General features: G+C 44.4%; 1 protein-coding gene across 2 annotated transcripts in view; it reads left to right on the top strand.

The window, feature by feature from the left end:
* The window catches only part of LOC310781580 (uncharacterized protein), a 71,963-nt gene extending 62,493 nt beyond the window's left edge, over positions 1–9,470 (top strand). Inside the window, exons 3-4 of one of the 2 annotated variants that reach the window (XM_083642203.1) lie at positions 79–215; positions 8,288–9,470. In XM_083642203.1, the coding sequence (XP_083498329.1) occupies positions 79–215; position 8,288 (138 nt within the window). In that variant the 3' untranslated portion in view covers positions 8,289–9,470. Of the gene's footprint in view, positions 1–78; positions 3,390–8,287 lie in introns of those variants that run through there. The other variant, XM_083642202.1, reaches the window with a different exon arrangement.
* The last annotated feature ends 3,936 nt before the right edge of the window (positions 9,471–13,406 follow it).

Below are 13,406 nucleotides of genomic sequence, written 5' to 3'. Positions count from 1 at the left end.
TGTCGCTCACTGCCCTCATTCAGCTTTACTAATGATACATTTTTCTCTCTAATACCACCCATCCCCTCCCTCCTTCAGACGCGTGAAGCCAACCACTCGGGCGACCAGCTGATGGCGGAGCGCAACAGCCGGATGGCCAGGATACTGAACCACGTGTCCCTGGGAATCGGCATCACCATTTTCATCCTCTCCATCATCTACGTCGTCGTCGTCTGGTCTGCTTTGCAATAATTCCCTTTTCTGTGTCTTTCCCATAATCCCTTTTCTCATTCTACACTGGCTAACATTATTGATCTTCAAGAAGCATTTCTACTGGACATTGGTACCCCTGACGAAGAAATGCTTTGGTTAAACTGCCCCATTGCTACATCACCAATATCAGTCATGTGTTTGGTTAAATTCATTCCAAGGTGTAAAATGGAGTGAGTACCTCTCCACTACACACACAGAGTTTGCCAAGGTTAGTTTTAAGATGTAATCCATTACAGATGATTAATTACGTCATTAAAATTGTAATCGCTTTTGAAATGCAATGGATTACTCAAATGATCACACTGCTGATTCTGAACCGCTAGCACCCAGTGTTTCAGTCAAATGCCTTTTTGCCTTCAAACATTCTACTGCATAATCTAAATATCTGCAATTTAGATATCTGTACTCTGAGTTCAGGGTTTTTTCTTATTCCTGTGTCAATAAGTATTTGATTATACACAACACACACACACACACACACACACACACACACACACACACACACACACATCCAAAGGGAGCAACTGCTACAACAACTTTTCCAAAGATGCATGTTTTCATCCAAACTATTTTTGACTTACATTTTTCACATCTAAAATTGTTGTTAATGTTGATGCCTTAAAATTCACCTGAGGCGTTCAGCTTCAGCTCGGTGTTGTTCCACCACACATGTAACCTGACGCTGCCAGATGGGTGGCTTTGTTTTCTCCAGCTTGCTTGCAAGGTTACCACACATACAGATTTCAAGCATTATCCAAAGACATTCACATTTTGTTTTCAGTCTGTTAAAATGGCAAGATTTAGTTTTGATTTCAGTGTTGCTTTGCTCAGGCGCTGATAGGGAGTTTGATTAGATCAGGGGTTCCCGACCTTTTTTGCCTCGTGACCCGAATTTGACGTCACAAAAATCTAGGGACCCTAGACATTCAAATTCCGTTACACTGTCGATAATATCATCAGTGACATCGTCAGTGATGTCACATGTATGCTTGTTTTTTCCCCTCAGAATTCTGACTTTAATCTGAGAATTCTGACTTTAATATCAAAATTCTGACTTTATTTTCAGAATTCCGCCTTTATTCTCAGAATCCTGTTTTAAAGTTATAATCTCAAACATCGCAAAAAAAGTCACTATCTGATAGTGAGCCCATTGACAGTTTGGATCTCATCTGCAATTACCACTCATCGCCATAGGTGTCACCCAAGAGAACAAAACTGAAATCTTAAAGATTATCACTTTAAACTCAGAATAAAAAAAAAAAAAATTCACAAGTGACCCTAATCATCTTTGCTAATTTTAAATTGTTTGTGGTGTAAAAAAAAAAAAAAACATTTCTAGCAACTCTATTTGAATTTGAGGCGACCCCACTTAGGGTTGCGACCCTAAGGTTGGGAACCACTGGATTAGATGGTACTATATGTACGGTATGCAATATGTACATAGCTGCCCCCGAAGTTGCTGGCTGTAAATATGCAACAACACCATGTGTAACATCAGCATGGTGAGAGGCCCGACATGCTGAAAATATTCTTACAAAGAATAACCAATAGAAGAACATAAGTAGGACACTTCAAATATGCATGTAGAGAGATCTGTCCTTCCTCCAGTCCTTTTGGAAGTGTCCATGATATGACTCTTTGGGCCAGAGGTGAGCACCAGAGTCCTCTTCCTCTCTCAAGCTGCTTCTCAGAGCAACAGCAGCTGTGATTGAGGATTGTGGAGCCCTATGGCTGCCGCTGTCAGCTGTATATAGGTAGTGTTAAAACTCTCAATCAATAGTTGGGTTTCTATCCACCTGTTTTTATGCAAAATTTAAAATTACACATTAAAATCCTGAGTGGAAACACCAGAAAATTCCATAAAACCTCAAAATATCGCAAAAAGTTTTTCACGCTTGAGGGAGGCGGAAAAGTAGGGTGTATCGATAAAAAAAAATGCGATAAATGCAATGGAAACAGCTTTAGCAAATCTGTAACCAAACTCGCCAAACATGCAGTTTTAACGGAGGAAGACAGCGGGACTTTAGGCGACTCACACCCAGAATTGAAATTTTATTCACTTACACTAACACATTACATTACATTACATTACGACATTTGGCAGACGCTTTTATCCAAAGCGACTTACAATAACACATTTGTCAGCAATAGAGCAATCAACTATGCAACACAGTCTATGACAACTACAACATCTGAAGGAATAGTGGTAAAGTTAAGTTAGTATTTTTATTTTAGTTTTTTTAAGAGAGAGAAAGAAGTTAGTTCATTCAAGAACACTCAAGTCATAGAATTAACCATTTATTGTATTATGAATACAATGCATACAATTATGTTTGGCGTTGAAGGCTCCGCTCTTAGAATTAATTTAATATTTAATTAAATATTTAATTAATTTAATTCTCCCTGAACTCGGCTCAGCAGCATGCTACGCCGAGCAGGGAGAGCAAGCAGAATCCCCCATGGGAATAAAATATTCCAGATACATTTAAACCATAGAAGTAAAAGAGGGAGCCTAAAAGCAAGACATGGGAACATGTTCATTTTTTGAGCCATGCAGACTCCAGAGCTACAATACATGATAGCATTGATCTAAAAGGTGGAGGCTGGGGTGGAGGGGGCAAAGCGTTTGCCAGCAGCCACAACGATCAGCAAGGTGGGGAACAGATCAGTGAGTGAGAGGCTGCCATATTTAAACGGACCGCCTTGTTGTGAGAATGAATGTGATTGGAGAATTGGTTAAACGGTGAACCAAACAGAGGCTGTCAGCTGGTACAGCTGGGGCGTAGCCTATGACATCATGTCTTGAATGAACTAACGCAGGCTTCATTTCAAGAAGGGCCCAGATGGAGCATGAAAAGGTGTGTCTTTAGTCTTTTCCGAAAGATCGGCAGTGATTCAGCCATCCTGACTGAAGGTGGAAGCTCATTCCACCATTGAGGTGCCAGGGACGAGAAGAGTCGCGATCGGGATGAGCGACTTTTTTGCCCCCGTAGCGAAGGAGGGGCGAGGCGTCCTGCACTAGTGGAGGAGCGAAGGGAGCGGTGAGAGGTTTGGAACTTGACCATAGATTGCAGGTACAGAGGAGCTGTCACGCCATTTGTGTATGTTCTTTGCATGACCATAACTGAAAAAGGATTTTACTGTATACTGAATTTCTTTATAAATAAAGTTCAAAGTATATATTTAAAAGAACAAACCTCTTGTACTCTCTTGTTCCTTAGTATGATATTTACCAGACCAGCACTAGTTTTTAGGCTAACACTGTCGGTCAGAAGCAGGCAGAATACAGTCAGTGTGTAGTTGCAGTAATAAGTCTGTGTCAGAAGCAGGCAGAATACAGTCAGTGTGTAGTTGCAGTAATAACTATGTGTCAGAAGCAGGCAGAATACAGTCAGTGTGTAGTTGCAGTAATAACTATGTGTCAGAAGCAGGCAGAATACAGTCAGTGTGTAGTTGCAGTAATAACTATGTGTCAGAAGCAGGCAGAATACAGTCAGTGTGTAGTTGCAGTAATAACTATGTGTCAGAAGCAGGCAGAATACAGTCAGTGTGTAGTTGCAGTAATAACTATGTGTCAGAAGCAGGCAGAATACAGTCAGTGTGTAGTTGCAGTAATAACTATGTGTCAGAAGCAGGCAGAATACAGTCAGTGTGTAGTTGCAGTAATAACTATGTGTCAGAAGCAGGCAGAATACAGTCAGTGTGTAGTTGCAGTAATAACTATGTGTCAGAAGCAGGCAGAATACAGTCAGTGTGTAGTTGCAGTAATAACTATGTGTCAGAAGCAGGCAGAATACAGTCAGTGTGTAGTTGCAGTAATAACTATGTGTCAGAAGCAGGCAGAATACAGTCAGTGTGTAGTTGCAGTAATAACTATGTGTCAGAAGCAGGCAGAATACAGTCAGTGTGTAGTTGCAGTAATAACTATGTGTCAGAAGCAGGCAGAATACAGTCAGTGTGTAGTTGCAGTAATAACTATGTGTCAGAAGCAGGCAGAATACAGTCAGTGTGTAGTTGCAGTAATAACTATGTGTCAGAAGCAGGCAGAATACAGTCAGTGTGTAGTTGCAGTAATAAGTCTGTGTCAGAAGCAGGCAGAATACAGTCAGTGTGTAGTTGCAGTAATAACTATGTGTCAGAAGCAGGCAGAATACAGTCAGTGTGTAGTTGGCTGTGTACTTAAACAGCCTTGTGATTTCATGCCTGACCTTGGCAGCAACACTGCTGAACTGTAGATGAACATAATAAAGTCAGGATTCCTTAATGGAGTTACAAAATGTTATTTTCCAAATTTACCGTTTGATCTAACTAACCGTATTGTTCCCTCTCTCTATTGACTTAGAGTTTGCTGGAGAGAATCTGGTTTCATTAGGGCAAGTTAGAGACAAGAAAATACAACGACCACCAGCTAATTTCAGGATGAACGTTTTGGCCCAATCATCCATGTCTGCTTCTCATCTGTCAACTTTATTCTGTAATTCCTAGGATGTGTAATTTGTCTGGAGTGGGTTTTATATAATGGAGATGAGATGGAACAAATCAGTATTCTGTGTTGTATGAACAAGACTTTTACTAGACAACAGGCTGTAGGACGGGACGAGCTGTGTGTGCACAAATGTTTTCTATGCCAAAAAAACAAACATTTCTGTCACTGATTGAGCTTGTAAGGTCCGGCTAGATCTTTGTATCCAAAAAAGATATCCTTTCCCCACAACAACTCAACACGGTCACTATCAAAAGCATAGATTTTATTTTATATTTCTATCCCGTTCATGAGCATATATAATCTTGTATTTCTGTGACATATCAAGCATTTACTGTATCAGTCTCTGGCCTTGTTGCAAGAGATTGCATATTCTGATATTTCATTAACATATGGCTTGGGGGGGGGGGGGGTAAAAGCACTCACCTACTACCATGGAGACCCTGACCCACGTTCAATCAGAGACCTTTAATATTAGATAGACACCCCACTGCAGGCTCTGCCAATAATAAGAAATGGTACTCTGCCGGTCTCCTAAATGGTCACATGGTCACCTCTCCCCTTGAAGTGATGTGAGAGAGAGCCTGGTGACGCGGGGTTAGTGCTGACCTAGCAAACTAACCAGCTAGATATCGTGAGTTCCCAAACTCCACACACACCACACATATAAACACAAAGCTGCCCCTTGTTAGCTCAATCTAGTTGTAACTAAGGTATTCGGTTTAAAGATATATATAATAATTCTTCCAACCACAAATGTAGCTCCTACATCAACGAAAAAAATGCAATTTTAATGTCAGAATGTTCAGATGTGGCTTGTGGAAAATGGGCCCAATATTTACTTTTAATCTGTGATCACGCAAGTCTCCTATAAGTGGATGTGGCGTAGTCTCTTAAAACAGACTGTCTCATCTACATCCGGCGAATGCAGCTATACAGTCTGTACGTTACACCCCCAGAACATGCACAAGGAAGTTGGGAAAAAAACCTTCAGACAGGAAGGAAGTTCGACGGAATCCGACTAATCACGGCACGTGTGTCCACGAAAAATGCGGCATATTGGATTCTGATTGGACTAATGAGCGGAAGACCCGCCTTTCTGCGATTCTGATTGGACTAATGAGCGGAAAACCCGCCTTTCTTCTTCCCATTCCGGTTGGTGCATGATTCTCCCCCACGAAGTACAGACGGTATGGCGGAAGCATTTGAAAATTGCGGAAGCCAACTCGTCTGTTCTAAGAGACTAGATGTGGCGAGACCTCCATGGCACAGATACAGGAAGTGACTGAAAGTCGGGATGTCTCGCTCAGATATTGACTGGTTATTGACTCTGGTTCAATTCCTGGCAGCAGTACTTCCTACATTCCTACAGACACAATTGGCCGTGTCTGCGGGTGGGAAGCCGGTGGGGTGTGAGTCCTGGTCACTGCTGGTCGGTCGAGGCGCCTGTTCGGGGAGGAGGGGAACTGGAGAGATTAGCGTGATCCTCCCACGAGCTACGTCCTGCCAGTGAAACTCTGTCAGGTGAAAAGAAGTGGCTGGCAGGGGGAATTGGCCAAGTACAATTGGGGAGAAAATGGGAGAAAAATCATATGATGTATTCCATATTTGTCATGTAGGATGCAGTTGCAAACAACTGAAAACAAAAATAATTTGTTTTTTAATTGTATAAAAGTGTATATATGATGAAAAAGTGTATATATGATGATGAATGATAAGAGGTATCGATATTAGATTTTTATGGAAGAACATTTCTACTGTAGTTGTTAAGCCAAGGGGTGCAGCTCGCTCCCTTTGGTTTAAATAAAGCATCAGTCAGTGGATTTTAGTGGCAGTACAGAAGCTTTTCCCCAAATTGCGACGTGTCTGCTGTAATGAAAGAACAGACTCAACCTCAAGATGTCAAGGCATCTCTGTAAAGCAGCAATGTATGATGTGAGGAGGAAGCACCCATCCCTTCCCTCCCTGAATATCCTTAGTTTTCCTCAATAAACGTTTCTCTTCCCGCTCCTCCCTCTGCTCTCTCCCTTTCACCCCCTCTCACTGTGCCCCCCTCTTCTCCCTGACTATCCTCTCCCCCCTCCTCTCCCACCGTTCCCCCCTCCTCCCTCTCCTCTCCCCCCTCCTCCCTCACCGTGACCCCCCTCCTCCCTCTCCTCTCCCCCCTCCTCTCTCACTGTGCCCCCCCTCCTCCCTCTCCTCTCCCCCCTCCTCTCTCACTGTGCCCCCCCTCCTCCCTCTCCTCTCCCCTCTCCTCTCTCACCGTGACCCCCCTCCTCCCTCTCCTCTCCCCCCTCCTCTCTCACTGTGCCCCCCCTCCTCCCTCTCCTCTCCCCCCTCCTCTCTCTCCTCTCCCCCCTCCTCTCTCACCGTGCCCCCCCCTCCTCCCTCTCCCCCCTCCTCTCTCACCGTGCCCCCCTCTTCTCCCTGACTCTTCTCTCCCCCCTCCTCTCTCACTGTGCCCCCCCTCCTCCCCCCCCTCCTCTCTCACTGTGCCCCCCCTCCTCCCTCTCCTCTCCCCCCTCCTCTCTCACCGTGCCCCCCCTCCTCCCTCTCCTCTCCCCCCTCCTCTCTCACCATGCCCCCCTCTTCTCCCTGACTCTCTTCTCCCCCCTCCTCTCTCACCATGCCCCCCCTCCTCCCTCTCCTCTCCCCCCTCCTCTCTCACTGTGCCCCCCTCTTCTCCCTGACTCTCCTCTCCCCCCTCCTCTCTCACCATGCCCCCCTCTTCTCCCTGACTCTCCTCTCCCCCCTCCTCTCTCACCGTGCCCCCTCTTCTCCCTGACTCTCCTCTCCCCCCTCCTCTCTCACCGTGCCCCCTCTTCTCCCTGACTCTCCTCTCCCCCCTCCTCTCTCACCGTGCCCCCCTCTTCTCCCTGACTCTCCTCTCCCCCCTCCTCTCTCACCATGCCCCCTCTCCTCTCCCCCCTCCTCTCTCACTGTGCCCCCCTCTTCTCCCTGACTCTCCTCTCCCCCCTCCTCTCTCACCATGCCCCCTCTTCTCCCTCTCCTCCCCCCCCTCTCACCATGCCCCCTCTTCTCCCTGACTCTCCTCTCCCCCCTCCTCTCTCACTGTGCCCCCCTCTTCTCCCTGACTCTCCTCTCCCCCCTCCTCTCTCACTGTGCCCCCCTCTTCTCCCTGACTCTCCTCTCCCCCCTCCTCTCTCACCATGCCCCCCTCTTCTCCCTGACTCTCCTCTCCCCCCTCCTCTCTCACCATGCCCCCCCTCCTCCCTCTCCTCTCCCCCCTCCTCTCTCACTGTGCCCCCTCTTCTCCCTGACTCTCCTCTCCCCCCTCCTCTCTCACTGTGCCCCCCTCTTCTACCTGACTCCCCCCCCCCCTCTCTCACTGTGCCCCCCTCTTCTCCCTGACTCCTCTCCCCCCTCCTCTCTCACCGTGCCCCCTCTTCTCCCTGTCCTCTCCCCCCTCCTCTCTCACTGTGCCCCCCTCTTCTCCCTGACTCTCCTCTCCCCCCCCCCCTCTCTCACTGTGCCCCCCTCTTCTCCCTGACTCCTCTCCCCCCTCCTCCCTCCGCTCTCTCCCTCTTGCAGAGCAGGAGAGCAATGCAGCGTGGGGACCTCCTGGCTGCTGCTCAGAGCAGCACTCTGGCTCGTCATTTCAACCACGCCGCCGTGGGCACCGGTGCCGTCCTTTTCATCTACTACTTCTTCTGCATCTACAATACGGTTACCTAGACCTTCTCAAGACCTTCCCAAAACTGAGTAAATGATGGCAATATACTGTACATGTGGTGCTAGAGGGAAAAAAGACAAAGCACCCCATAGCCTTCTAGATGAAATGCTCCTACTATGGCCTAATATCTACTCATGAATTTTGTAACACTTTTATACCATTTTTATATTTTACCATATTTGTGTGCACCTGTGCACATGTTGGTTTGTGTCACACCACAATGGGATATCACAAACCATGTACTTAAGAGTCACGGAACGATTACCGGTTTAATGGTAAATGGTAAATGGACTGCATTTATATAGCGCTTTTATCCAAAGCGCTTTACAATGTGCCTACATTCACCCATTCACACACCGAAGGCGACAAGCTGCCACGCAGGGTGCTGGCACAGCCATCGGGAGCAATTTGGGGTTCAGTGTCTTGCCCAAGGACACTTCGACCTGCGGACTGGAGAAGCCGGGGATCGAACCACCAACCTTCTGATTAGTGGACGACCCGGTCTACCTCCTGAGCAACAGCCCCCCTGATTAACCGTGATAACATTCCTGACTGTTAGTAGTTAGTATTACCCTTTCAAATTTTAATTACCATTAAAACAGTGTTGCTGTGATTACAGCACTTTGAAAAACACTGTAAATACTGTCCATCATCAACCAAAGTTAGCAACTGTCTGCAGCCTTGGTGAAATAATGATACAAATAAACAAATCACAATGGTTTGTATCATATTTTTATCATATCTCTTGTCTGCTTGTGATGTCTGTTTTGTAGATTACAAAAATATTCTGATTTTAAGTTAACTAGACGGCTAGCGGACCATGTTTTATTGTTTTATCTGATGATTCTATATATGCTTTTTACTCTTTCTTCTTGTGTCATTTTTCTTCTTCTTTTATTCTAATGCATCATGTTTTTTGCATTCTTTCATTGTTTGTCAGTAATGTAATGTATATTGTTGTCTTGGACACCAGGAAGACTAGCTGTCATCTAGGCGTCAGCTAATGGGGATCCTTTTTAATAAACAAATATACAAATTTCAGTGCGTTATCAGTACTTTTTCAGTGCGTTATCATTACTTTTTGGGTCTGAGTTTTCAATATAATCTTCGTGAAATTATTTCACTCAGTGTATCAGTACTTTTTGAACATTTTCAGCACATTTCAACAATACCGCGATAATACTGCTAACATGATGATTTTGGTCACTATAATCGTGATATGAAATTCTCATACTGTTTCATCTCTACTTTGGACACCCTACTGCTTGGCCCTGTATTAGACCAGATGAATAGTTGAGACTAAAAGTCAAGTTATTCTAATGTGGAGAAATTGATATTATAAATGCAGAGAAAAGGAAATTATCACATTATTTGTAAAAACCAACAGGTGTTGTTAATGTACCTTGTAAGATTCAAATAACCTAATCCACAGCATCTGTACTCTTGCACTCTTCAAGGTAAACTAAAATAAACTACAAATAGCCCATCATGTTAGATCTCTAATGCAAAATCTACAATGTATTTGTGTTCATGTTATTTTTCTTGACATTTTGATTCATGGTAGCATTATGCTGCTGCTGTTCATACAATAATACTATAATAATACTTCATAATACTTCTTTTTCTTTTCATTTTAGTGTCACTGAGTGACTTTTTAAGTGGTGCCTGTACATAAATAACATGTATTTTCCCCTTTTCCTAAATGTAAGCAGAATCAGTTTTTTAGAAGCCGTATAAGCAGAAGTAATCTTTCTGCATCAGTTGTTGTGTCCGTCGTCCACAATCCCTATGGGAGATGGCACCATGGCTCAGTGGTTAGCAATGTTGCCTCACAGCAAGAAGGTCCTGCATTTGAACCCGGGTCCATCCCAGGTTCTTCCTGTGTGGAGTTTGCATCTTCTCCCCGTGTTTGTGTCGTTTTCTCAGGGTCCTCCGGTTTCCTCCCACCATCCAAGACATGTATGCCCCCCCAGGCATTCTGCAGACATGACATTGACAGGCATTCTGCAGACAACCTATCTGTTAATCTGGCCCTGTCTGTCTATGTGGAATGGAATGTATGATTAACGAACTATGTGTATACTGTATGTCTGTCTACAACTATGTGATATGCAATTAACCTGGATATGGCTATACACAAATACCATAAAGATTTAACAGTTGCTCAAACATCTTATAAAGAACACAGCATGTTTTGGTTAGGAGCAAATTGGAGGGGAGACCTAGCCTGGGTAAACCCAGCCTCCACGTGACCTCTATGTGCTATCAGTCATGAAGAAACCTACGCTACAGGCATAGCCTGTGACGTCACGTTGAAGGCTGGGTTTACCCAGGCTAGGGGGGACCTAGAGCCAAGGCAGGAGCCGAGCAAGGCCACATCTGTGTGTGTCAGCACTGCCCCGCTCAGCCCCAGAATAACAGATAGGCTGTCTGTCTATGTGGAATGGAATGTATGATTAATGAACTATGTATATCTGTCTATAACTATGTGATATGCAATTAACCTGAATATGGCGTCTGTCTATGCATTTACAATTTATCTATGTGTATGCAAGAGTCAATACTGTCAGTGCCGCTGACCAAGGCACTGGAAATTGAACTGGAGTTGGTCCCTCAGTCCCTGGGCGCTGTACTGCGGGCGGCGGCTACTACAAGGAAGCTTCCTAGTAGAGGATGGGTCAAATGCAGAGGATGAAGTAGTGATAGTACTGTAGAAGTAGAGGATCAACTAATGTCAACTAGTGTCATCATGTGTTAGGCAACAAAGGTGTGGGAAAATCTCACATGAAGCAACTGTGCTGACAATGTGGTGCGCACATGCCCAAAAGAGGAACTAGTGGCGGTTTTCCATACAAAAAGCTTTGGACACATAGGTGAAGGATGAGACCATCATGACCATGCATGATGTCATCAAGAGTTGGAGCAGGACTGCGGCCCAGATTCATGAAGCCTCTTGGACAGGAGCAAGTGAGAGAATCAGTGTATCGAGCAGAGTGGAATATACTCCATGCATTCATGAAAAGAGTTAAAATATTTTTTAAACAATACATGGACATAACAAAACAGATGAACAGACACAGGAAAAGAAAAGGCATAGCCTACATACCTGATTCAATAGGCTATTACTTTTTACCCCTCTCTTTTTACACACAGATTAACATGTAATGTAGGTGATAGGGAAAAGGGGGAAAAAATAACACAAAAAAAAGAAACCATAACCAAAAGACAAAACAAAAAAGGAAGGTGAGTTACACCTGCTGCTCGGCTGGAAGCCTCTGGAGGCTAAGAAAGGGTCCCCATCTATCAGTGAATTTTCCAACAGCACCTTTTTAGTGAGAACTAAATTTTTTCTAGTAACTCATTTCTAGGAAACTCATGTCCTCTAACCATGAAGCTGCTGATGGCGGACCAGGTGATTTCCAAGATATAAGATTCTCCTTCGTGCCAGGAGGGAGGAAAAGGCGATTAGCCTATATCTAGGTGTTTGTTGCGCAAATCTATACTATAATTGTGGGAGCGTCTGTCTCTCTCTCTGTCTCTCTGTCTGTCCTTCGCGTATCTCAAGAACCGTTGGTCGGATCGACTTGAAACTCGGGGGGTGCTGATGGCGACCCGACTGAGTGCAGTGCCCTGTTTTCGTGCAATTCGGACGGAAACACGTTCGATATTAATACATTTGTGTTCAATCAAGCGTGTGCTCCTTCAGGCCCTGGCTGATCTGGGCCCTATACCACGAATGTTCTATAAGAAGATCCAGGATCTGTCCCTTGATCTGGTTTGTCTAAACCAGATCAGCTCGATTGTAGTTAACTTGTACTACGAACCTCGGTTGCCACTCGTTAACTCGAACCAGGTTTTTCTAATCAAGCTGAGAGCTTGTGCACATGAAAATGCCCATGCACTGGAGCTCGTGCCCGCAAAAGAGGCCTGGTTTTTAACAACTGCCAATCACAATGCAATATGGACTGCTCCAACTCCGACAGCGCTAGACACGCCTATTTCCTCATTGAATGAAACCGCAAATAAAAATCCACGTTGGATATTATTAGCGTGTTCCCGAATGACTGTCTAAAGTGACCACTTTTATCCACACCAGTAATTTCTTTGAAGAGCGGTTTCTACCTCCACGTAGGCTATCTACAGCAGCTCAATTCACCCTCTCAATAAACTCAAAACCGACATGTCTTTTGTGGAAGCAATGTGTAATCTATCTCAGTCCAAAATCTGTATGTATAGACCATTTAGGCTCAATGAATAATAATGATCTCATGATGTGTTTAGTTGCACTGATTGAATAATTCCTATAGGCTAATCAATAAAAAAAAGAATGATAATAAAATTAAAAAATGCTTCTGAACTGAATCGACACGGTACGTGCGGGCATAGATTTCATTTATAAAAAATAGCCTATTTTGTGGTCACATATATAGGCTATTGTCAGCATATCTCCATATTTCATATAATGATGCTGGAAATATGAAGTTCAATCACATCATACAGGCCAAAAGCAACACAGTTGCAGCTGCAAAATGCAGGAGTAGCCTAGATATGAATCATCTTAATATGGGATCGCCTGTGTGCAGGTGATCCCTTATTAAATTGCTTAGATGTAGTAGGCTATTCTAGCATGTATCACCATTTCAATTCCAACCCAACGTCAGTCTCAGCTCCGTTGCGCAAACGGCACCGTGCACTTTGGAGATGTTTATGTAACCTTTTTATGCCGGTTTAGTGAGATTTCTCCACTCACTATTCAGCTGCAATCGATCAGCGGGGTCAAACAACGTATCTAGGCTACTTGAGAGCACAAAAATGAATATATAAAAACATTCCAAAGTGGTAAGTAGGGCTTAATTAAAATGTAGCCTGCAACAAGTGCAAGGCTTTAGTCCTTGATTAATTCAACATTACAATTCGTGCTCCTTCCTCCATGGGAAACTCGTCCAGAAAGGGGTTGGCCATTTTTCCAAACTGCTG

Source organism: Poromitra crassiceps (assembly GCF_964638095.1).
Source record: "Poromitra crassiceps genome assembly, chromosome: 1".
In the NCBI taxonomy this organism is placed as follows: Eukaryota; Metazoa; Chordata; class Actinopteri; order Beryciformes; family Melamphaidae; genus Poromitra; species Poromitra crassiceps.
Note: the sequence above shows the minus strand (reverse complement) of the source record. Positions and strands in the feature narration are given on the sequence as shown.